Source organism: Panicum hallii, chromosome 4 (genome assembly GCF_002211085.1).
Source record: "Panicum hallii strain FIL2 chromosome 4, PHallii_v3.1, whole genome shotgun sequence".
Classification (NCBI taxonomy): domain Eukaryota; kingdom Viridiplantae; phylum Streptophyta; class Magnoliopsida; order Poales; family Poaceae; genus Panicum; species Panicum hallii.
Window position 1 is genome coordinate 5,727,863 of NC_038045.1, and position 23,828 is coordinate 5,751,690.

At 46.3% G+C, this 23,828-nt stretch overlaps 3 protein-coding genes across 15 annotated transcripts; 2 read left to right on the forward strand and 1 right to left on the reverse strand.

The window, feature by feature from the left end:
* Nucleotides 1-457: 457 nt before the first annotated feature.
* Nucleotides 458-5,566, forward strand: LOC112890738. Its single transcript, XM_025957588.1, has 11 exons — nt 458-1,294; nt 1,999-2,399; nt 2,494-2,565; nt 2,770-2,865; nt 3,054-3,133; nt 3,221-3,296; nt 3,388-3,598; nt 3,684-3,877; nt 4,160-4,265; nt 4,384-4,473; nt 4,676-5,566. Exons 1-11 carry the CDS (start codon nt 709-711, stop codon nt 5,398-5,400), a joined length of 2,637 nt encoding a protein of 878 aa, XP_025813373.1. The 5' UTR covers nt 458-708; the 3' UTR covers nt 5,401-5,566.
* A 766-nt stretch (nt 5,567-6,332) lies between these two features.
* LOC112888903 (pentatricopeptide repeat-containing protein At5g25630-like) lies at nt 6,333-11,667 on the forward strand. 7 transcript variants are annotated; one of them, XM_025955294.1, is made up of 8 exons: nt 6,333-6,531; nt 7,279-7,412; nt 7,772-8,665; nt 8,750-10,178; nt 10,297-10,385; nt 10,597-10,724; nt 10,825-10,949; nt 11,203-11,667. In XM_025955294.1, the coding sequence occupies exons 2-4, from the start codon at nt 7,311-7,313 to the stop codon at nt 9,650-9,652; spliced, it is 1,899 nt and encodes a 632-aa protein (XP_025811079.1). In that variant the 5' UTR covers nt 6,333-6,531; nt 7,279-7,310; the 3' UTR covers nt 9,653-10,178; nt 10,297-10,385; nt 10,597-10,724; nt 10,825-10,949; nt 11,203-11,667. The 7 variants fall into 7 exon arrangements, with proteins under 7 accessions (XP_025811079.1, XP_025811078.1, XP_025811077.1 ...); XM_025955293.1 differs by having other exon boundaries at nt 10,597-10,949; XM_025955292.1 differs by having other exon boundaries at nt 8,750-10,724.
* Nucleotides 10,855-23,428, reverse strand: LOC112888902 (transcriptional regulator DEF1-like). Of its 7 annotated transcripts, none has more exons than XR_003227957.1 (11): nt 23,170-23,428; nt 19,621-19,866; nt 19,336-19,551; nt 16,721-19,241; nt 16,453-16,581; nt 16,265-16,347; nt 15,969-16,132; nt 15,779-15,883; nt 15,590-15,687; nt 11,918-14,419; nt 10,855-10,934 (listed from the first exon to the last, which is right to left on the reverse strand). XR_003227957.1 is itself a non-coding variant. In XM_025955287.1 (9 exons), the coding sequence occupies exons 2-8, from the start codon at nt 19,825-19,827 to the stop codon at nt 15,808-15,810; spliced, it is 3,396 nt and encodes a 1,131-aa protein (XP_025811072.1). In that variant the 5' UTR covers nt 19,828-19,866; nt 23,170-23,428; the 3' UTR covers nt 11,860-15,687; nt 15,779-15,807. The 7 variants fall into 7 exon arrangements, 1 of the variants encoding a protein (XP_025811072.1); XR_003227960.1 differs by lacking the exon at nt 10,855-10,934 and having other exon boundaries at nt 11,809-12,269; nt 14,324-14,419; XR_003227961.1 differs by lacking the exon at nt 10,855-10,934 and having other exon boundaries at nt 11,809-12,269.
* Nucleotides 23,429-23,828: the final 400 nt, after the last annotated feature.

Consider the following 23,828-nt stretch of genomic DNA (forward strand, 5'->3'; position numbering starts at 1 on the left):
AAAGGAAGGAGGAAACTTTTTTTGCAGCGACGAGGTGACGGCAAGGTAAAGCGTGCAACATTTGGCCGGGGCTCCGGACCGGGACCGAGAATCTCCAACCGCCGCCCCTCTCCTGACGCCGACCGCCCGATCCGGCCGTCGCCGTCGGCGATGCTTCCACGGCTAGAGGAGCCGCAGATTCCGACGGGGGCGCCGCCCTCCGGCCTCCGCTTCTAGCTCGCTCGCTCGTTCGCCCGGCGCTCCCTTTCTCCCTCACGGGACGCAACGTGACAAGGGGGAAACCGGCGCGAGTAGCGACACGGCCAGCTCGCGTGTCCTGTGGCGACATGTGACCGCGGGAGGCGACGGCTGTGACTGTGATGAGACCACAGGCCAGCAGGGGCGGGCATTCTTTTTTTGTGCGGCCTTCTTCCTCGTGTCGCGTCGTGGCATCCCGTGCGGCGCCTCCGGTGCCCGGCGGCCGTCGTCGCCACGCCCCGCCGCTTGATGCCCGTGCCATGGCTCCAGATTTAAACGCTGTCCGTTTCTCGGGCCCCTGCTGTGTGGGCGCAGGGGATAAATCATAAATGGCTGCTTATAAAATCTCCGCGTCCTTAGAATGTCATATCCGCAGCGCTCGCGTCGGCGCATGTGTGTGTCAGAGCGAGTGGTGGTGGTGGTGGTGGCCACTGAGGCGGGCGAGCGGGGTGGCGGGTTATCTAGCTTGGAATGGCGGCGCCGTGGCGCGCGGCGTGGGCGGCAGTGATGGTCATGGCGGCGGCGGCGGCGGCGGTGAGCGCGAAGGAGTGCACCAACATCCCGACGCAGCTGTCGTCGCACACGGTGCGGGCGCGGCTGCAGGCGTCCCCGGGGGCGGCGGAGTGGCGGCTGCGCGAGCTGTTCCACGACCACCTCAACCCCACCGACGAGGCCGCGTGGATGGACCTCATGCCACCGCCGCGCGGGGGGCTGCCCGCCGCCGCGGGGGGCCATGACCATGAGGAGTTCGACTGGGCGGTGCTGTACCGGTCGCTCAAGGGCCAGCTGCCGGGCGGCGGCGGAGGCGGCGCGTCGCCGGCCTCCGCCGCCGCAGCAGGGCCGTTCCTGGAGGAAGTGTCCCTCCACGACGTGCGGCTGGACCCCGACGGCGACGCGGCGTACGGGCGCGCGCAGCGGACCAACCTCGAGTACCTGCTGCTGCTGGACCCCGACCGCCTCGTGTGGAGCTTCCGGACCCAGGCGGGGCTGCCGGCGCCGGGGGAGCCCTACGGCGGCTGGGAGGGCCCCGACGTCGAGCTCCGGGGCCACTTCGTCGGTACGTCCGTGCTCCCTCCCTCTCCTCTCGCCTTCCCGTCCGCCGGCGTCACGTTGCGCCTCCGTTCACCGGCCGGACACGGCTATTACTGCGCGCCATTACTGTGCCGCTCGTGCCTCGCTCTGGCACGCACGAGACGTTCCGGTAGTCGACATGGCACTGGCACGACGGCGATGCGGCATGGGAGTGGAAAGGCTGTGTGGGCGGTGTAGGGTAGGGTATGCCGCTCCGATCTCGTGTCTGGTTGGCATGGGGAGATGCCGTCGTGAGAGCATTATTGGTCTCGCATTCTCGCCGACACGGGAGTGGAAAGGGAGCACGGTCAGTTTGGCTACCAACTTTGTTACACAAGCCAATTCCCCTTGGCTCCCTACCATGCCTACGTACATCAATGGCTGCGTGCCGCAGACTCCTTTTCTACGCAGCATTTTTTCCTCCTCCTTCAGTTTCACCATCACCACCTTTTCTCCTCTGCACCGCCATTTTCCTGGAGTTCTGGCCTAATTTAGATGGGCCTCCGCACGTACGATTAGCCGATCAGGCCCTACGAATGGGCCTCCGCATATTGAATCTGGCCCATATAAGATACGAACAGGGCAACCACCCTATTATTGGGCTATACGACACGGCCCAACTCAGTTGCTTTACGGCATTCAAATTTGGCGCCAAATTACGAGCAGCGCAGACTTTCAAACGATTCGCAGGGCACTACCTGAGCGCGGCGGCCAAGATGTGGGCGAGCACGGGCAACGCCACGCTCGCCGGGAGGATGTCGGCGGTGGTGGGCGCGCTGCGCGAGTGCCAGCGCGCCGCCGGCACGGGCTACCTCTCCGCCTTCCCCGCCGAGTTCTTCGACCGCTTCGAGGCCGTCAGGCCCGTCTGGGCGCCCTACTACACCGTGCACAAGATCATGCAGGGCCTCCTCGACCAGCACGTCGTGGCCGGCGACGGCAGGGCGCTGGGGATGGTGGCCGCCATGGCCGACTACTTCGCCGGCCGCGTCAGGAACGTCATCCGGAGGTACAGCGTCGAGCGACACTGGGCGTCGCTCAACGAGGAGACCGGCGGGATGAACGACGTGCTCTACCAGCTCTACACCATCACGGTACGGTCAGCTTTCTTCTCGTTTCTGTTGGAAAGCCTTCATCAGAGATTCAGAAGCACCTTCTGAGTACATCCCTCTTGAATACTTTGGGCAGAATGATCAGAGGCATCTGGTGCTCGCACATCTTTTCGACAAGCCATGCTTCCTGGGGTTGCTTGCAGTGCAGGTCTGAACTCTGAAGAGGTCCTCTGTGTTTTGCTACAGTGTTTCCAGAAAAATTTTGTGCGGATCTTCTCTAGTTACTAGACACATCTAAATGACTACATCAACCAATTCAGCACTATAAATTGTTCTCTCTTCAATAATTTTGGCATTAAAACACATTTCTGAACATTACATGATTTTTTGCCCCCGTCGTTTTGCCTCTCAGGCTGACAGTCTTTCAGATTTCCATGCCAACACGCATATTCCGGTTGTCGTCGGTGGGCAAATGCGCTATGAAGTTACAGGTGATCCTCTTTACAAGGTAATTCAAGTAGTGCACAGAGATTTATGCAGGGAAGTCATTTGGGAAAAAAAATAATTTCCTCAAACATGATGATTCCAATTTTCAAAAAAGAAAGAGTGCAATTTTTGCCTTCCTGCCAATAGTTGCCCTCTTGTTCTGATGCAACTCCTAGGTCAAGCTGATCATAAGCCTAACCTCATGACCAGGAAATTGCAACGTTCTTCATGGACACAGTGAATTCTTCCCACGCATATGCGACTGGCGGCACATCTGTCAGTGAATTCTGGTAATGGATCATAGATGGCTAAACTCCAGGGTTTAATTCTTTTTTTCAGACATGCCATGTCTGAAATTCAGAAATGGTCTCTGTCAGGTCTGATCCAAAGCGTTTAGCTGGTGCTCTGACAACCGAGACAGAGGAGTCCTGCACAACTTACAATATGCTCAAGGTGCTCAGCTTCACCTGTTCATGTTCGCCAAACTTCTACTGCATTTTTCATGGCAGGATGCACGTTACAATCTGCGCAACAAAGCTTGCAGGTGTCGCGCCATCTATTCAGATGGACGAAGGAAATCGCGTACGCAGACTACTACGAGCGAGCGCTGATCAACGGTGTCCTGAGCATCCAGAGAGGCAGGGATCCCGGTGTGATGATCTACATGTTGCCACAGGGCCCCGGGAGATCAAAGGCAAGGAGCTACCATGGTTGGGGAACACAGTTTAACTCATTCTGGTGCTGCTATGGCACTGGTAAGTGAAACAGTTCTCTGTTCCAAAACTGGCGATGAGAATGCAAGTTCTGATTTCTGAATCGTGTAAAAATTTGTGTTTCCAGGGATAGAATCCTTCTCCAAACTGGGGGATTCCATCTACTTTGAGGAAAAAGGTGAAAGACCAGCACTGTACATTATTCAGTTCATACCGAGCACGTTCAACTGGAGAACGGCAGGCCTTACTGTCATCCAGAAACTGGAGCCTCTCAGCTCATCAGATCAGTATCTTCAGGTCTCACTCTCCATATCTGCAAAGGTAAATCTAGAAGAGATCGTCAAATGTACACGAAAAAATATTCAAGGATGATTTCATGCGATCAGCTATTCAGCATTTAGGGTCTGTTTGGATGGGCTAAAGCTGAGTGCTAAACTTTACCACGTATTAGTACTCGTAACTTTGCTAAAATTTTTGAGTCTTGGCTAAAGTTTAGCCCATCCCATTAGCACTCATATTTGGATAAACTAGTGCTAAAATTTAGCAACTTGAGGCATTAGCACTTGGATCCAAACACCTCTTTAGTAAGATTGATTTCTGCAGACAAACAGTCAGTTTGCCACATTGAACGTGAGAATACCATCATGGACATCTTTGAGTGGTGCAAAGGTAACTTTGAATGACAAAGATATGGAATTAACATCACCAGGTATGTTCATTAGCAATTAGCATGTAAATAGAAAAAAAATTAATGTTTCAAAATACTATCCACTATCTTGGATGAATTACAGGGATTTTTTTTACTATAAGATCTTGATTTGTCTCAGGGACGTTCCTCACGATTAGCAAGCAGTGGGATAGTGGTGATCGCTTGTCACTCCAGTTACCTATCCACCTACGGACTGAAGCGATAAAAGGTGAATTTCAAGTTCTATTTACAATGAAATTACAACAAGGAGCACGATAAATTTGTCGATACCATTTAGATTGAATACAAATACTTTGGTGTATGCTAATATTTGAAAATTGGTTTTGCATTCACCCAATGGCGATATCGAAATTAAAGATGTAAAAGCATAATTTCCCTGAAAGATTGACTTTTTTTAATTTAAACTTCAGATGATCGGCCGGAGTACGCATCTATCCAAGCAATCCTGTTTGGACCGTTCCTCTTCGCTGGCCTCACCACCGGAGACTGGGACGCCAAGACCGGCGGCGCCACCGCCGCGCCCTCCGACTGGATCACCCCCGTCCCTCCGGAGTCCGACCCCCAGTTGGTGACCCTCGTGCAAGAGTCCAGCGGCAAGGCTTTCGTGCTCTCCGCCGTGAACGGCTCCCTGACGATGCAGGAGCGGCCCAAAGACAGCGGCGGCACAGACGCCGCCGTCCACGCAACGTTCAGACTCATCCCCCACCCCCAGGGCGGTGCCAGCGCCACGAACTCGACGGCCTCCGTGACGCTCGAGCCGTTCGACATGCCGGGGATGGTGGTCACGGACAAGCTCACGGTGTCCGCGGAGAAGAGCTCGGGTGCGCTGCTCGACGTCGTGCCGGGGCTCGACGGTAGCCCAGGCTCGGTGTCCCTCGAGCTGAGGGCCAGACCGGGGTGCTTCTTGGTCGGCGGCGGCGAGAAGGTCCAGGTCGTCTGTGGCGGTGTCCGGAAACGCGGCGGCGACGGCGGCACCGGGTTCCGGCGGGCGGCGAGCTTCGTGCGGTCCGAGCCGCTGCGGCGGTACCACCCGATGAGCTTCGCCGCCAGGGGGGTGCGGAGGAACTTCCTCCTGGAGCCATTGTTCACCTTAAGGGACGAGTTCTACACCGTCTACTTCAACCTCGGATCCTGAGAGGGAGATTGAGCTACTGCAGCTCGAGGTTGATGGATGCTACCTCTCACCAAGAAAAAAATGTTGGATTGGAGGTGACCGATAATGTAGCGTGGTTTTTTTTATTTTCGTCTACAAAAATTGAACTTTTTCACGTGAAATGCATGCTCCAAACTTTTTCACCATATATAGCACTTGAGTCCCCTCCTTTATTTTTTTTTGCAAATACACACTTCCTACTCCATTCTATTGCAGACACCATCTCTGCACATGCTTAATTGATGCCCCGTTTTCACTGATGTAGATAAACTAAAAGCCAAGCCGGCCTAGTCAAACTCGTTCAAGTACATCCTCTGTCTTAAATATTTATCACCGTTTTTGTGTTTTTTTATTCGACCGTTTAGGATCTAAGAGCCCGTTTGTCTGGGCTTTAGTTGGCTCTGGTTCCACCAGAGTAGCGTAGCGCTACTGTACCGTCAGAGGAGCTGGAGCCGGAGGAGCCACAATTTGTGGGTCCACCAGCTCCTCATGGTTTTTAAGAAGAAGAGGGAGGAGAGAGAAAATAGACTTTAGTAAACAGTACGTGAAATCTATAGTACATGTGTCGAATGGAGCTGGAGCCGGTTGAAGCCCAGCCCAACTTAGAAACGGACCAAACTTACCGAAACCAAAGTTCACGATCTTAAGGCCTCTTATTAACCGAATAAGTTCGCAATTTACCTTACCTGATTTTTTTTGAAAAAGAGCCTTTGAAGAAAAAGAAAAATTCAAAAAGAGAGAGCTCATCGATTTCGTCCGTTCTAACCGAATGCCCAGCCTAAAGCTCTGGTAAAGTATGTTTGTATGCCGAAACGCACACGCTGCCGTGGAGACGGATCCACGCCTCGACGGACCCACCCACAGGCCCCATCCATCCCAGCCCCAATTTCTTGTGGCTCTCCGCCCGCCCGCGCCAGCACTCCCGTCCCTCCATCCTCAGCCAGTCATCCTCCATGCCGCTGCAAGCTCCGCCTCGCTCCCTCCCTCCCTCCCTCCCCTCCTCCTCCTCTCGTTGCCCCCCACCGCCCGAGCAGCTGAACTGAGCTGGACTGCCGTGGAGGTCCGTCTGGCCTTGCACAGCTTGCTTCTTCTTTCCGTTCCGCTCCTCCCTCGGTAAGAATTGAGCTAGCTTGGCTTGCTCGGATCAACTCTTTACGCCTTCCTCTTGTTTTCCTGTATGTGAGCCTTCAGATCCACACCTTTCCTTGCCGTACGGTTCATGCCGATGCCATTATCCTTGATGTTCTAGTAGTGAATTCTTGCTCTTTTCTTGACGTGCTACCTCTTGTAATGTCCTAGTCCATGTGTTATATAATGGCACGCCGTGCTTACTGGCATTAGCAGTGCTTGGTCTCTTTAGTTATGTCACATACTTTTCATCTCTGAATATGAGCGCTATACCAATTACCAAGTCAAGGTCTGAGTATGTCCTACTCCAACACACCAGGTTATCTTCACAGTGTCTCGATGGCTCCGTACTTGGGCTATCCTTCAGAGGCTAATACACAGAGTTTAGTTGCAGTGGCATCTCAGCGTTTGGCGCAAATGGCCACAGACTCTTTTACCCGGGCACATGGGTGGCGGTCTAATCTACGGATTGATAGTCATATTAGAGTGCTTGTTACTTTTTATGGTTGTGTGCTTCTAAAGCAGAGGCCGGGATTCCTTTCAAGTTTCGATGTATCATCTTGATGTAATGTTGTTTGAAATCAATAAAATTCCCTTGTCGAAAAAATGTGTTATATCAGGGCACATGTTGGACACACAGATTTCCTGGCTGCATTCTTTTAAGTTACTGTAACGTCTTCCTGGCTGCCTTCTTTTAAGTTACTGAATGTGAAATCTGACATCATGAGCCAGGTTGAGGACTGGTCTTCTACAAGCATGGTATCATGGTAGAGAACGGAGTACAGCTGACACTGACCTCCACTTTGAAGACCACAGGCAAGGCAAAAATCAATGGAGATGGGCTGAATAATGGGTTACATGACAAAGTAAGCATCGAAAAGCATTGTGTCAGCACAGTTTATCGGTCATCGCTAGTTCTTCATGTCTTCACATGGCATTGTTCTTCTCCCTAACATATGAAAGGAAATACCCATTCTCAGCATGTGGTTGCATGTAGCAACAAGGTTTCCGACTGTGTCGATATATTGCAACTTTTCTGTAATATAGAAAACAATTTTGTTGCGTATCAGAAATTCGGTACCTGACTTGGTCTAGGGGCTTAAATAAATGTGGGAACACCATCAGCTTACCAAATCCATTTCACTCGAGGATGGCCTTTATCTTCTTTCCCACTGTTCTCTCCCTACTTAATTCTAACAAGAAGAAAATATTCCTTGTGTTCCAGGAGAAGCAAGAACGTAATGGCGCTCTACAACCATCAAAAGGCCAGAAGCAGCAGCTGTGCACAACGTGCGCAAAAGGGCATACTTGTCAATCGGTCATCAACCGGACAAGACAAATGCGAGCTCTAATCGACTCAAAGAAGCCTTACCAAGCGCACTCTGTATTTAAGCACCTGGTGGATGAGGGACACAAGCCTTCATTGGTCACATACACAACTCTACTGACTGCCCTGACACACCAGAGGATGTTTGAGTCGATTCCATCACTGCTTGCTCAAGTTGAGCTAGCTGGATTGAGGCCAGACTCCATCTTCTTCAATGCCTTGATCAATGCATTTGTTGAGGCGAAGCGAATGGGTGAAGCAATAAACACGTTCTGGAAAATGAAGCATTCCGGCTGCCATCCAACAACAAGCACCTTCAATACACTGATAAAAGGGTATGGCATTGTAGGCAAACCTGAAGAATCACAACGCGTCTTTGACATGATGGGTCTTGAGGAATCAGTCAGGCCTAACCTCACAACATACAACATTCTTGTGAAGGCGTGGTGTGACCAGAGAAATCTTGAGGAGGCCTGGAGCATTGTGGGAAAGATGCGAGCAGGCGGTGTTGAGCCCGATATCGTCACGTACAATACCATAGCCAGCGCATATGCCAATAATGACGAGACATGGAGAGCAGAAGAGCTCACTGTGGAGATTCAGACTAGAGTGCGCACCAGCGAGCGAACATGGGGCATAATCATTGGTGGTTATTGCCGGGAGGGCAGGTTGGAGGAGGCATTCAGGTGTGTCCGGCAAATGAAGGACGCAGGAGTCATTCCTAACGTCGTTATCTTCAACACATTGCTCAAGGGCTTCCTCGATGCAAATGACATGGCTGCAGTCAATAATGTGAGTTCAGGACAAAACATTCCACTTCTGTTCATGTACATGCCAGGAGAATCCATTGTTTAATCTTGTGTTAACGTGATGCAGATCCTTGGGCTGATGGAGCAGTTTGGCATCAAGCCTGACATTGTCACATACAGCCACCAGTTGAACACATTCAGCTCACTAGGCCACATGGCCCAATGCATGAAGGTGTTCGACAAGATGATTGAGGCAGGAATCGAGCCTGATCCTCAGGTGTACAGCATTCTTGCAAAAGGATACGTCCGTGCTCAGCAGCCCGAGAAAGCAGAAGAGCTCCTACTGCAAATGAGCCAGCTTGGTGTCCTCCCAAATGTCGTCACCTTCACGACTGTCATCAGCGGGTGGTGCAGCGTGGCCGACATGGACAGTGCCATGAGAGTCTATGAAAAGATGTGCAAATCAGGCGTCCATCCTAATCTCAGGACATTTGAGACTCTGATCTGGGGTTACAGTGAACAGAAGCAACCATGGAAAGCTGACGAAGTCCTTCAGATGATGCAGGAGACTGGTGTCAAGCCAAAGCAAAGCACCTACAGTCTCGTTGCTGATGCATGGAAAGCAGTTGGTTTGATAGAGAATGCCAACCAGACAAACGGTTCCCTCAATGGTCGCCATGCGGTCGACAATTCGGATCATTCAGATGACAATAGTAACCTGCAAATATCAGAAGACAATAACAAGCTGCAAAGTTTTGAAAAACGTAATGGGCATGGAACGAATGGTAGGTCACGCTCCAGTTTTCTTCAGATGACAAGCGCACTTGGCAGCAGTGGTGTAGTTTCTTCCAAGATCCTGAAGGCTGGAGAATTTCCATCCAAAAGATTGAAGGCCGTTAAAAACACATCCTTACTACAAAGTTCGTACCGGTTTCAGTTGCGGTATTCTGGGTTTTGTAGAAAGCAGCTTCAGAAGAATGGTGGATTCTACAGTCAGAGTGTCATCTCATTCAAAATGGTGTTTCTCTAGTAGAGGCAGATTTTTTTTAATAGATGTACACATTGGTCTGAAGCTGTAGGCAAATCTTGGTGTTCCAAGTCTGATGCCTACGATGTGGGTCATTTTGTATGATTCTGTATCAATTCCTGCAGTGCCAAGCACTTCAAATGTTCAAAAAAAATCACAAGCCGTCTCAATATGTACTGTACAGTAGCAATTAGCAATTGATTTTTTTAGATAAAGGAAAAAATGTTCTGGCAGCAATTAGCAATTGGTAATTTGTAGAGTGCATGCATCACTTGTCACAGGAAAGTGCCCAAAAAATACTTGTCCTTAAAATTTCTGACGCTTTGGTGTTCTGACAGACTATACAGGGACTTCTTGATCAGTATACATTGACAGTAAGAAAGGTCTTGCTGTGGTGTGGATGACCAACTACTTCAGCAACCATGTGAAGAACCTGGTACGGAATCAGACTATTCAGGGGCACTGGGAGACAGTGAACGAGGCGACCAGTAGATTCAATAATGTCATGCATCAGCTGTATAGTATGCTGGTAATCTTAGTGTCACTGAAATTGAGCAGTACTGAGTAATTTTTTTTACTTGGATTGTGCCCACATCTCTGCGCAATTGTTGTATTGTGTCCTTACAGGGCTGCTACTATTCCTGCAGAAAGATCAGAAAGCATTGAACCATGGCTCATCTTTGCAATCAACCATGCTTCTGGTTGGACCACTAGGTCTTCATGTCAGCACTTCAAGGTTTCTTTGTTTCTTTCTGAATTTTTTTCTTTTAATTTTTTCCCATAGTACTAGTCAAGTGGCACTGATCTTTATATTCCAGAAGGATGACATATCAGGTTTGCATGCTAATACATATCGCTGTCAACTGTCAGCCAGACATGATATGCATACTTTCTTGATGCAAGGGTTAGGATGATATCATTGTTCCTATTTTATTGCGAAACCACAGGGATATTCCCAGCTAGCGAAGGTTAGCGTGAGGATCCATCGTGGGCATCTGCAGATGACACGACTGCAACTCTGATTGGTGAAAAGCTCAATGTCCGAACCTGATATCCACCGGCAACTCTATCAATGGTACTATGCTATTTTGGTTCTTTTTTATATTTCAAATTCGATGCTGCTTAATATGATGGGACTATAATGGTGATTCATGCTCCTTGCTCCCCCAAAAAAGAATGGTGATGCCTGCTTCATGCTTTTGTTGCCGCACAAGTAGTTTCCTCATGGTGATCAAGCTCTGGGCTGATGATACCTTAATCCTCCAATTCCCCATTACCTTGAGAACTGCAGCAATGAAAGGTATGAAATCTCAGACAAATATAGACATTTACCATTTTTGGCTTCCCGCAAATTTAAGTGTCGTTTTCCCCCCTAAAGCAACAAAGTTGAACTATGATAAGATCTGTGAGATCTATGCTAGTGACTTAGCAAAAGGAGCCAAGGCTAAAAAATCCCTGGTGATCAATTTAAAGTGCATGACGAACATTCTTCTGCAAATGTTATTGAGGCAACCCACCAATCTGAAAGTTCTGTCCATTCTCATTTTCAACAGTGATGCCATGGTAACAACCTATCAACGGGAAGCAGATCTGCAGCTGGTCGCAAAAGGATGGTTTCCAAGGATAATGTCTTTTGCTTTGGAGTTTTCAAGTTTAGCAAAATCACTCAAAAACTCTTGTGGATGCTGAAGCAGCAAATATAGATGTTATGAATGCTATCCAGGCTCAAAACCAGATTGCTGAAAGGAGGGATCAATTGTTTAATCATGATGTAATTGTGAAACAAAGTTGTTCAGAATGAAGCGAAGTTGAATCTGTTCCTTGCCACTCCAGATGAGTGCATCTGAGTTTTTTAATCAAGGACTTCAAAGTGCTAAATAGATTCTGTATATAGAGCTCTAGTGCTCTCTTTTGTGCAGCACACGTGGTATACCATGTGGCCAAAGGTCAATAGCAGCGTTCGTCCATGGTAGATGGTACACTGAATGTCTGAATACCATTTGCTAGTTGCAGCCCTCCCATTTTGTTGTGATGTGTGCGGTCAGCGAGGAATCTAACTTCCAGTCATTTGTAGGCACAGTAGAAATCTGACTTATCAGTAATAGTGTTTGGCAAAAGCGCAGCACACCAGTATATCATCATGCACTACACCCGCTCTGTTTAAGACAACAGGGGAACCACATTGCATAAAAATCGCACAGGTATACGGCTAAACACTGCAAAACTAACAAAAATTAATAGAAATGTTAAGAATACAAGAAATTTCACCTATGCCCACAGCAACAAATACTGGCTGTCTAGACCACGCTCGGACGTTTCCATCGCCTGTCACTCAGAATTTTTGAGCCAGTGGACTGAGATCCCACGGCCGTCTTCTACCTCCGGCTCTCTCTTCTTCCTTGGCAGTTGCTCACATCCCCGCTTCACCCGACTGCTCCCTTCTCAGCAGCTCAGTTTCTTCACCCACCTCACCGGTCAGCACACCTGCTCCCATCTCAGCAGCTCCACGCAACCGCCACCTGCCACCACACAAGCCTGGCTGGAGACTTGTCGAGGAAGATGACCCGAAGGCTTGAGCCGCATGGAGCAGCATCAACAGCCAAAAAAGTGTCAAAGAGCCCTTCAAGAATTGAACTTGATTAGCTTTCCGATATATTACAAGAATTTACTTACATCGGCAGTCCACTAAATAGTAGGAACACATCCCTGAAGGAACTCATGCTACATAACAAACTATTACAACAAGAATTTTTCAGAATACTGCGAGCATTTATTTACACCAGTGGATGCATTAATTAGAGGGCATTTACACTACAGACATAGAAATGTTTAAGAATACATTACAAGAATATCCTTTTACATCGGCAGGTAAATTAATTAGTAGGCGCACATCATTAAAAAGAAAGTTTTAATCCATTAAAAAAATTGTTTACATTGTTGGCTGTTAGAAACACGGCATTTTACATCAAAGAACTCAGCATCGGGAATATGACGTGCAGCGGAGTCAAAAACATCGGATGCAGGCAGAAAATGAGCAAAGGCGCAATCAGTTGGATCAGCGCAGTGGGTACGCAGGCACATCCATCCGCATCAGTTGAGTTACTACAAGAATCCCAAAGAAGTAACACAAAACAAAAATAGATGCCAAAGAAACATAGATCTGTATAGATATGGAACAACAAACAAGATCACCAAGTTGCCAATTGTTATTAATAATTGTCCTACAGGTTAATATTGTAACTACCCAATTGATACAATAACGTTGCAACATACATTATTCCTTAATACTGTTGGCACTAGTGATAAATGGCACCAGCACCCAGCCATCCTACAGTTCAAATCTAATTAGGAGGGAGCCCAGGTTCAAGAAAACCGGTGGTAACCACAGGATTGTGGCCAAACGGGTGGGTAGTGGGTACCCTACCAACTTCATGCCTTCTAAACCTCCTCAGAATATCTACTACAAAAAATGCTTGTATTTAGCTCTAAGTCTATACCAGTGGTTACCATTAGTTTTGTTTTAGTTCTAGTCTAACCTAAAAGATCAAATGTGCATCAGCTTCAAACTAAAATCTTTTGATTCAAAACTGGGTAGAAACCAAATGGAACTTGAGCTAGCCAGGTTTTTGAAATTTCACCCACCATTCTGTATACCAAAACATTGGTGAACCCAGAGTTCGGCGTGCCAATTGCTAAGTTATCATGGTAATCAACCACATATCTAATCAGCCTTTTTCATAGTAATGCGGGGTAGTGCACTAGTGTAGTCATCTTAATGAATTCTTTGGGCTTTGTTGAAAGCAAAATATGGCGTGTAACTTTGGACAGAGGGAGTAAATCTCTGGCCAATTCATTTGTAGGCAGCTGATCACCAAATTATGCATGCAGCAAAAGGGAAAGGATGGGGCCTTTTCAATAGGTTGATGATATCCTAACTAATAGCAGCTACAATCAAGTATAGTATAGAGTAGAAAGCTTTCAGTTGTTCTGAGCAATACAATCAACTTGCTAAATAACCTTAGGCTTTCAGTTGTTCTGAGCAATACAATCAACTTGCTAAATAACCTTAAAGTCTGACTACACTTCTATGAAATCACAGTAAAGCATGTCAAAGAAGCTGCACGTGTGGGCTACATGCTGAGTAGTTTGGATGAAACCCATGAGCACGTGAAGAAAATTTATAACAAGTTCAATCCCAAGCAACCTGAGTTTGGGAAAATTGATTCCAAGCAACTTTGTTTGGGGGGAAATCTTCTATGGCCAATACTATCAGGCAAGCTAACTAAAGGCTGGAAAGTGATCAAATGTTACACTGGGACACACTAGAACAAATCGGCAATCTCATATAAATAAGTTTAAGCAAGTCCTAGTGTCACTCATTACATGGAATGAGCATATATACACAACTAGTTAGTGTATACAGAAATACATCTACAGATAAGCATATAGCATTTTGTTTAATATAAATCATACAAGCATAGCAGTTCATGATGGCCTCACACAAGTACATAAAGTGCAGGCATTAGTGTCCAAGAAATTGATAGGCAATAGACTGGCTTAAATACTTCAGCCATAATCTACAACAGAAAACTCGTCAAAAGTTCAAAGTGCATTGTAACAAAAGCTCAATACATATCTTTCCTTACCATCATTATCAAAGCATGTCATCCTTACCATCGTTAAAATCATGCCATCGTAACCATCATTAGGCAAGCATGCAAGTATGACAGAAGAGCCCTCGGCTGGAAATTATCCTACACTTTCCAGTTTCTGCTTAGCAAACAAACAGCAAAGACAAATGATTTAATGATCGCCAAGGAAGAAACGATCTAGAAAAAGAGGCCACCAGCAGCAAAATATATCACATGTGAACAATCACATCAAACATAACTGAACAAGCCATGTGTCCTGCTGGAGTGAATTACAAACTGAAGTATTTCATCCATAGCATTTAGTGTCCGTAGGATTCTAGTGAGACCCCATTCTGAACCCAAAACCTATGATACTCAAACCATCACTACCTCCAGGAACTAAGCAACTAACTAGAAGGGGACACAACAACTCCAGCATTGGTATGAATAAGCTCCACATACATGATTCACTCATCAGTATTCATATGAAAACCAAGCATATATTTTTCTTCTATCCTCTCTTTTTTGAACATTATAGCATAACCCACATGTACATCCTTTGGTTCCGAATTTGATTTCAATCAGACAACATCAATTCTCTCTTACAGTGTTCCCATCCCATCCCAGGCTAACATTCAAGCTACAAGTCCCAGCTCCAAACCTCTTCATATTTGTGTTTTCTTCCACCCTCCTAAGCGTCCCTTTAACACTAACGGATGCCCTCACGGGCAAAAAGAACAAGTAACAATTTCAATGAAACTATTGCTTGGGGCAGCTATATTGTTGTTGTGCCATGACATAGAGATGTCAATAGCTCTAGTCCACGTTTTAACCAGGATTGCAGCAGATTGTCCTCCTTTTTTTGGCAACATAGCTGATTCCATGATAAGTAATTCATTAAGAAAGTATACAGCATTCAATCCTTAAAATTATATATTCAGGTTTTGGGATCTAATCTATGCAAAACTAGTCAAAATTTCAGGCACTGGAAGCACTAGAAACAATTTTCCATAAGCCCCTTATCAAAAGTTTCCAACGAAAATTTATCATTTTATGGCTGTCTGAAAATTAATTCAATTACCAATCTTTTTGCAAAATTTTCAGTGTGGTGTACTATTATGAAGTTGCCATCATATGAAAATAGAATCTAGTTGAAAGACGCAGTAGTCATATATTATCACACATATAGCAGAGTAAAAGATACTAGCAATTTAACCATTCCCAGAACATCCAAAATGGTAACCAAAGAAACCATAAAGGCATGTGAACTCTACAGACCAACATGGCAACAAAAGTTTGGGACCATTACAAGTTCCACTTCAAATGTGCTGAACTGCATGAACAAGAAGTCTGAAGAAATCTCAATCCTCATTTGCCTTTGAAACGTCCATAAGCATCACCAGCAATCTGGCAAAACAGATATGGAAGTAACCAACTGAACCAAAGGGACAAAATGGCTGTCCTTCTGGATCACAACGGAACCAGAACCACAACTCACCTTCAAAATCACATCAAGCGCTGAACCAGCTAACGCCTATTTCCACGAAAGTGCCCCTTCCCAGCTACCTTTTTGTTGTGGAATGACTTGGCACCTCCATAATTCCTGAGTATGAGGTGAATTCAGCGTTTATAAACAGGGAGATGCTTAACTTTCGATACTCAAAATCAGATTTGTTAAAAAATCTCACAGCTTTTGCCTCTTTGCAACATCTTGCTTCATTTTCAGGACAATGTCCATCGCACATTGTTGATGTTCCATTGTCTGTGCATGCAGATCCAGGTTCTCTGCACTCCCGCAGTTAAACATGCATATTCTGCACCAACCAACATTCCTGTTTATAAAGGGTCCAGCCTAGAAAGAACAAAGAACAACAGCTTAGTGGTTAAATAATACATAATCAGTGATAATAATAATAGCAAATGGTAAGTGAGAGTGAATTTTAACACAAAAAAATAAATTCATCTACTAGCTCTAATGACCCACCAAACCAAAGTGTGATGATTCTGTAGGAAATCCATGATGAGCATAGCCAGCAACAAGATTAGGATCACCTGGATGCATGTGACCTGCAAAATGGTGGCTAGAAGGTTCAGTTAAATGCAACAGCCATGTCCATAGGGTTCCCCACACCCAACCAGCAACATGTAGGTTTGTGGAAGGAATAGAATCACCAGGGTTGAAACGAGTAGGAGGGAACTCTGGACCCCCAAAAGAATGTTGTAAATTCCCTGGAAGGGTACCAGATCCAAGCTGGTCTTTTCGGGGACCATGAGGACCACCACTCATCCCTTGTAATGGACCTGAAAACCATTCACATTCAATAGAGACCATCATTGGCATATCATTCATGGAACCAAAATATCTGCCGCCATTGAAGTCTCCCACACATTTAGTTAATAAATCAAGCATAAATTATGCATATCATTTCAAAATCCGTACCTGGGTTTCTGAAAATAGGCATTCCATCAGTCCTGTGATGATCAAACTCTGCACCATGTGCAGGGTTACCGACAGTAGCATTTGGTTTCCTTGAAAAATCCTCATGCAAGGCTACAGGAAATGGACTTCTCTGGTTTGGAAATGGAGGCCTTCCTGGTAATGAATCAAGGAAACCATCAGGTCTACCTAAACCTCTCTCAAAAGGTCTAGGACCACTTTGCAGGCCCTGACCATCCAGATGGGCTGGTCCTGGAAATTGCTTTAGACCATCTTCCATATTGTCATGTCTACCAGGATATGCTGCACGTGACCTGAGATGTTCCCCTGAAGTGTTGAACATCTCTTCATGAAAAGCCCTTCCACTTGCAGGTGGCTGGCCCAAATTTTCAACAAAAGGAGGCAGTATTGCGTCATGATGACCAGCTAACGGGCCAACCATGTGCGGCGAAATCATACCATCGACACCCCCAGGCTGTGACATTGGCATCTGAATCTGGTTGTCTCCCAATGGCCGTGGTGTCATTCCAGAATGAAACAAACCATACGGTTGCTGCAATGGAGGCTGAATATTTTCAGAGAAACCATGCTTATGACCAGGAGGCATCATGTGCTGAGGGAGCATTCTATCCGGTCCAGATGGATGTTGTGGTCCCATGCCTGGGGGCACATAGGAGCCCACTGGCCCTGCATTTTTCTGTGAAATCTGCTTAAATGATCCTCCTTTCCCATGATTAGTAGATGCATCTGAAGCCTTATGGTCTTTACCTTCCTGTATAACTGGACCATGAAAATTGCCTGTCCGGTCAGAAATTCCATCCCTACCAATTGAACCATCTACGCCGTGTGATGCAATACCAGTTTGCCCTACATCTTTTCTAACACCACCAAAACTATTCTGTTTGTTCATGTTTTCATCACCAAATGACTGTGACGTTGTAGGTCTCATGACGGCTGATTCAGCACCATTATTTTTATTTTCACTAACAGCAGTATTATCAGCAGCATTACTTGCGATTTCTGGCTTCCCTGATTTTGAAGCATGTGTTTCACGATCTAAAGAACTCTGCCCAATAGGTTGTCCAGCAGCAGGCGACTGAGTTCTAAGCGTTGTTGGCTGTTGATGTTGAAATTGCTGTGGCGGTGCAAGATGACTCGCAGGTCTGCCAGCTGAAGTTTGAACATGATGTCCAGTATTGCCAGGAACATGCTGTTGTGTATAAGGCTGACCTGGTTGAGAATGCACCTGCTGTTGTGATAAGGGCATTCCTTGTTGGTATGGTTGAACTGATTGTGAGGAAACAGATGAGTGCGGAGGCAATCCTTGTTGTGGTGCCTGGCAAGGGATATTGGAATGCATAGGTGGCCACTGCGCATGGTACCCAATATGCTGTTGATTTTGTGTTGCATGCTGGACTCCCTGAGGAGGCAGCATACCTGGCTGTTGGCCTGGCAATGGAGGACGCATCAGTGCAGGATGCTGAGAAACAGGTGCTTGTTGGTGGGACGCATGTACAGGTTGCTGCAATAGAGCACCATGTGGCATCTGCTGCTGTGGGTATGAAGCATTCTGTGGATGCATATGATGTGTTTGCTGAGCATAGGCCTGAGGTTGTGGGTAAGATTGCTGCTGCACTTGTGGAGTTTCAAGCTGGGCTTGAGAGTTTAGCTGCATCTGAGGATGAAGATTTTGCTGTGGAGGTAAAGCTTGCAGATGTGCATGTTGTTGCTGTTGTGGAGGTTGGGCTTGTACATGTGGCTGCACATGAGGAGTCATTGCCTGAGTAGAGGTATTAGCAAATTGCTGATTACCAACTGGAGTAGGAGCTGGTGTATGTGCTGAAGCCTGTACTTGGGGAGCAGACACTTGGAGAGCTACTTGACTTTGTGGTTGCAGTTGTGGAACTTGAAGGGCTGGGTGAGTTGGTTGATGAGGCTGCGACTGACCTGCAGGTACTTGAAGATAGGGAAGATGGGCCTGACTTTGGGGTTGGGATTGAACTGGATGCTGCTGAAGCTTTGGATGACCTGTCGATGGTTGGAGCTGGGGCTGACTTTGGGGTTGAGATTGCATCATGTACTGTGACTGGGTGGACTGCACTTGGGGCTGAACATACGAAGCAGGTTGTGCAGATCCTTGCATCATGTTCTGGGACACTACTTGCAATGGAGGTTGCGGATATTGCTGATACACCTGCTGGTATTGGCCATACTGTTGATACTGCTGCATGTAAGGGTTGCTTCCAGGGTGCTGCTGCTGGTAGTACTGTGAGTATTGGAGCTGCTGTTGCTGGTAAGAGTGCTGAGCTGTTGGAGTTTGTGAAGCAGAACCTGATGCAGCTGCCCCTCCTGTTGCTGATGCAGAATCTGTTACAGCTGTGGCTGTACTTGAAAATGGCAGGGTTGTGGCTGTAACTGCAGCAGATCCTGCTGAGGCAGGTGATGGATCTTGGGTGACTGCCTGAGTTGCCGCCACTGGCTGTGCCTGAGTACCATCAGCTTGTTGAGTTTGAGATTGTAAGCCCTGCAAATTACAAAAAAAAAAAATTAAAAAAGAAACTATCACTAACAACACAGTTCTAGACATGCATACGAGGTTATTGAAGACATGGACATACGTGGCAGAGTTGAGCATGTTCTTGCACTTGGCGATGCACGATTTGTGTCCCACAACGATTACAAATAACAGGGGAGTTCCCATATGCACAAGTAGTACCATGTGTGACACAGGCAGATAGCGTCCCATGCCATTGGCAGCCACTCTTATGATACAGGCAATGGACTGTGACTTTGCCAATTGTCTCAGCAAGGGTTTTATTTGATTCCATCAGAGGCTGCATATTGCAAAATAGGCTGTAAGAGGAGCACGCTATTTCATATATTTGAATATTGAATAAGCATACCTTGGAATCAGCTTCTGTCACCAAGTAGCCATCATAAGGGCATGCTTTGGTGGTTGCCACTACATAAGCCAAGCAGGGTTTGCAATAGAGATGTGTGCACTGAGTTTGTACAGCCTCATTGGGATATATGAGTGTCCGGCACACAGGGCAGAAATATTCACCAGGAAGAGATTGAATATTCAAGATACACTCATTGTCAAAACCCATTGCTAAAACTTGCTAAATTCTGCCAGTCAAATGTCAAGCCTGCACAAATAAATGCATAAGCTTACATGCTAAATATGCCCAAGTGCTGAAAAAAGAAATCCAACAATAAGAATTTGCATGTAAACTATTCAGGAAGCGATTAAGTATACTTTGCTATCAAAAACTTGATGATCAGACAGCAAGTTACCAATGCATGGCAGTCACTCTACAGTCACAACATGATCGCATTGCACATAAAAAGCAAAATATTGAGCTAACAGGGCACTACATCTTATAAACTATTCAAACAACTTGCATGATATAGTTCCAAATAAAAATTCTGTAAAATACTTCCTAAGTTCTAAACAAATAGAGAAGTACTGCTTCCAGTTATAATGGATTAGAGAATCAGCAAAAAGAATCTAAGTAATGTATTGTTGGCCGCATCCCTACATGGAACTGCTTCATTCACAACCACAGAAATGTGTCGTAAAAAGTGTGGCAAGAAAAAAAAAATACTTCTGCCAGATCAAAAGTTTCAGGCTGTGACATGCGGCAAGTGCTTTTCTACACCATAGTGGTCTGCTCACAAATCATGGAACCAAAAAACCTTCAGTGTTTCAGCACAACAGGACACTGATATATAGATACAGAACATGCTCATATACTATTCGGAGTTGAAAGAAATCAGAGAGATATACACTTGATATACACAACGGAAAAACATAATGGCAGCTAACAAATGCAGCAAAATATAGTGAACTGCATCAGTACAAAAGACAAAACCAATAATCTGAAAGGCCAGTACCTAGCCTGCCCAGGCAACCTCCTGCCTTTTACCTATCTGTCGCCTAACCTGATTAGTTGCTATTAGGCAGCGTATAAAACAGTATATTGCGTGAACCAAAGAATTACTAGTATATTCCAGGTATATACATTAATAAAACCTAAAGATGGCATGGCCTAGTCAACTAAAACAATAATACAGAGGATGGATTATTAAGTTAACAACAATTTCTTAAGGCGCTTAAGGCGAGGCATGCTGGCCCACTCCTGTCAAAAGCCTAGGCGCTTATGAGGCGAGGCGAGGCGACGCTGTACTAATCTCAGTAACTGAAAAAGGTAGTGGAGAAGAAGGAAAAGAAAAGGAGAAAAGAGTGAACCTAAAAGGAATGTTGATGGCCCAGCACACCTAACAGCTCATACATCCCTACTCATCCAATTGATAGGCTTTGATCAAGTACCGCTCCAGGCTTGCCCGAAGCAGCACCACCGATCTCCCTATCGCTCCAGCAGCGCCAATCCTCCCTCTGTCTCCCCAACAGCACTACAACTCTACCCTGCTTGGCGCCCATCTTTCCCTCTCCTGTGTGATGTCGCCAACCACTATGCCTCATCCCTCCCACCCCTCCGCCACTCACTGCAATATCTCATCAGATCAACCTCCGCCAGCTGCCCCCCTTCCTGTTCGTCTGCAATCCGAAAAGGACTGCTGCATAGGCGTCAATCCTCACTGCTTTTGGCAAGGTGTCCGGGACGCCCAGCCCTCCTGGAGCACCTTGTCACCTATGCGACGGCCTTAAGAACAATGGTTACCAAAACTAGATAACTGCATCACAGAGCTAAGCAGAAACAATATACCACAGAAAACAGCATAACAATATTAACAGATTTCATTAACAGAACCAAAAATAACCGTGCTTTCTATTTACAGTGGTACTCCCTCTGTCCCAAATTACAATTCATTTTGGCATTTTTAGATACATAGTTTTTGCTATGTATCTAGATATAGTGTACATCTAGATGCATAGCAAAATAAATGTATCTAGAAAAGCCAAATCAAATTGTAATCTGGGATGGAGGTAGTAAAAGATATGGCAGGTCATTAAGTGGTGAGGCTAGCCAACTAGTTAATTAACTGAGTGGACACTTACACAAAGCGAACCAATATTAGCAACGGACATACTAAAGCTGAAATTGTCTAGCTACTTATTATAAATTAAAATTAAAGAATGTAATCCATGTAGTGAAGCTACCCAACAACATTACTAAGCTGCACAGAAACCAAATACAGGAGGAGCAAAAGAAATGATACTGGCTGAAATGGACACACTAATCACTGCCAATGGAAACTTTTTTGTGCAATAAATAATATGATGCAGTAATAACACCACAACCATATAGCTACGTAACAAAGAAATACCAAAAAGCAGAGGAGCAGCCATGAGACACAAGATAAAGAAGCAAGAGAATCAAGTGAGAATAGATATCAACACTATCATGGTTAACAAATATGGGAATTAAGTTCGCAAACAAGACAACTGCATCACTGAGCTAAACAGAAAGCAGTATACCACAGAAAGCAGCGTAACAACAGTAACCAATTTCTTTAATAGAACTAAAGATTGCCTTTCTTTCTATTTCCAATGAAATAGGTTATGGCAGGTCATCAAGACAAAGCTAGCCAACTACATTACCTAACTGAAGGAAAACAGCACGTAGAGCGAATCAATGTTAGCAACTTACATATTAAAGCTGAAATTTTCTAGCTAATTATTATATTAATTGAAACTATGGAAGGCAATCCATGTAGGGAAGCTACCCAACAACATTACTAAGCTACACAGGAACCAAATAGAAGAGGAGTGAATGAAATGATAATTACATCTCCGAAGCTGAAACGGGCACACTAATGACCACCAAAGGAAACTTTCCCATGCAATAAATAATACCATGCAGCAATAAGCCCGCCTCCGCATAGCTACGCGACAAAGAAATACCTAAAAGCAGTGGCGCAGGCGCGAGATGAGATAAACAAGCGAGCGAATCAGGTGAGAGTAGATATCAACACTGGTCAGGGAAATCAAGAATGGTTGACAAACACTGTAGTGGCTTATAAAATCATCATACATAAAACAGAGCAACAGAAAAGAAAAACAATCCAGCAAGCCACTGCACTGCACGCCATGAGTTAGGCATCATCAACAAGCGAGATGGAGCCTATATCGCCAGAATGGCAAATCACTAGTTCTCTACACTGCTAAAAGGCCTAGACATGCCAAACGTCCCACTAAATGACACATCTATTCCGGCACATAAGAAAAAAAAAGGATGCTCAAAGCACGAGAAGGCCGTAAAAATGAAGCAAGTCGAACTAATCAGCCGCAAACCGCCATAAGAGATCTACGCAGGCAACGCCTCCCTCCCTCCACACACAAATCACGGTGCGAAATCGCAAGAGTCAATTTTTTTGCTACAGCCTGCCTGATGAACCAACTTACGACGAAACCCTAAATTCTCGATCAAACCACGTCGTGACGACTAAGCATGTAGGTATGGGGGCGTGGAGCCCGGGATGCATACCTCCGCGATTCGAGACCCGGCACCTCCAAAACCCTGGGCCGGAGGCGGCGGTGGGGGGCAGCGAGCACCGACCCTAGACCGGGGGCGGCTCCAGCGGTCCGGATCTCCGCCGGGGCGGGGAGGTCGGGGAAGAACGACCTCGGAGACGTCTTGGCTGGCTGGATCGCCGGCGGCGCGAGGCGGACGGCGACGGGGAAGGGTTTTGTCCCTCTCGCTGCCACCTCTCCTCTCTCTCTCGTCTGTGCGACTCTGGACGACACCGAGGTCCGAGGACGACCGATATATGTGTGCGTGCGTCTGAGATGTGAGGACGCCCATTTCACGTGGATTGGGCCGTTGGTTCATGGGCCATCTCAGTCCTAGGCAAACATTTCTTCTATCCCAGCGTGCGAAATACTTTTTTACCTCTGATAGAACAAATAGTTGGAATAGTCGTGAAATTTGTTCTGCTCGTAAATAAATGTTCCAATTGGTCGCATACGCAATGCATAGCCACGTGCGTAAGAGTAATATTTTAGTAGTATTTTAGTAGACCATTGCATAAATAATACCTACTTTGCAAAACTTTAACTCTCTCGACAAACCGGCATATTGTGCCATCTTAAACCGTCTCAAATCCTTATAGCATGTCGGCATGCGCATAGCACATATTTCCTCCT

Coding starts and splice junctions, on each gene's coding strand:
- LOC112890738 (XM_025957588.1), top strand. CDS start 709: ATGGCGGCGCCGTGGCGCGCGGCGTGGGCGGCAGTGATGGTCATGGCG. Junction 2,566..2,769: donor TGGGGTTGCTTGCAGTGCAG/GTCTGAACTCTG, acceptor TTTGCCTCTCAG/GCTGACAGTCTTTCAGATTT. Junction 3,878..4,159: donor CACTCTCCATATCTGCAAAG/GTAAATCTAGAA, acceptor TGATTTCTGCAG/ACAAACAGTCAGTTTGCCAC.
- LOC112888903 (XM_025955289.1), top strand. CDS start 7,311: ATGGTAGAGAACGGAGTACAGCTGACACTGACCTCCACTTTGAAGACC. Junction 7,413..7,771: donor ATAATGGGTTACATGACAAA/GTAAGCATCGAA, acceptor CTTGTGTTCCAG/GAGAAGCAAGAACGTAATGG. Junction 8,666..8,749: donor ACATGGCTGCAGTCAATAAT/GTGAGTTCAGGA, acceptor AACGTGATGCAG/ATCCTTGGGCTGATGGAGCA.
- LOC112888902 (XM_025955287.1), bottom strand. CDS start 19,827: ATGGGTTTTGACAATGAGTGTATCTTGAATATTCAATCTCTTCCTGGT. Junction 19,242..19,335: donor AACATGCTCAACTCTGCCAC/GTATGTCCATGT, acceptor TGTAATTTGCAG/GGCTTACAATCTCAAACTCA. Junction 15,884..15,968: donor GTTGCAAAGAGGCAAAAGCT/GTGAGATTTTTT, acceptor CCTCATACTCAG/GAATTATGGAGGTGCCAAGT.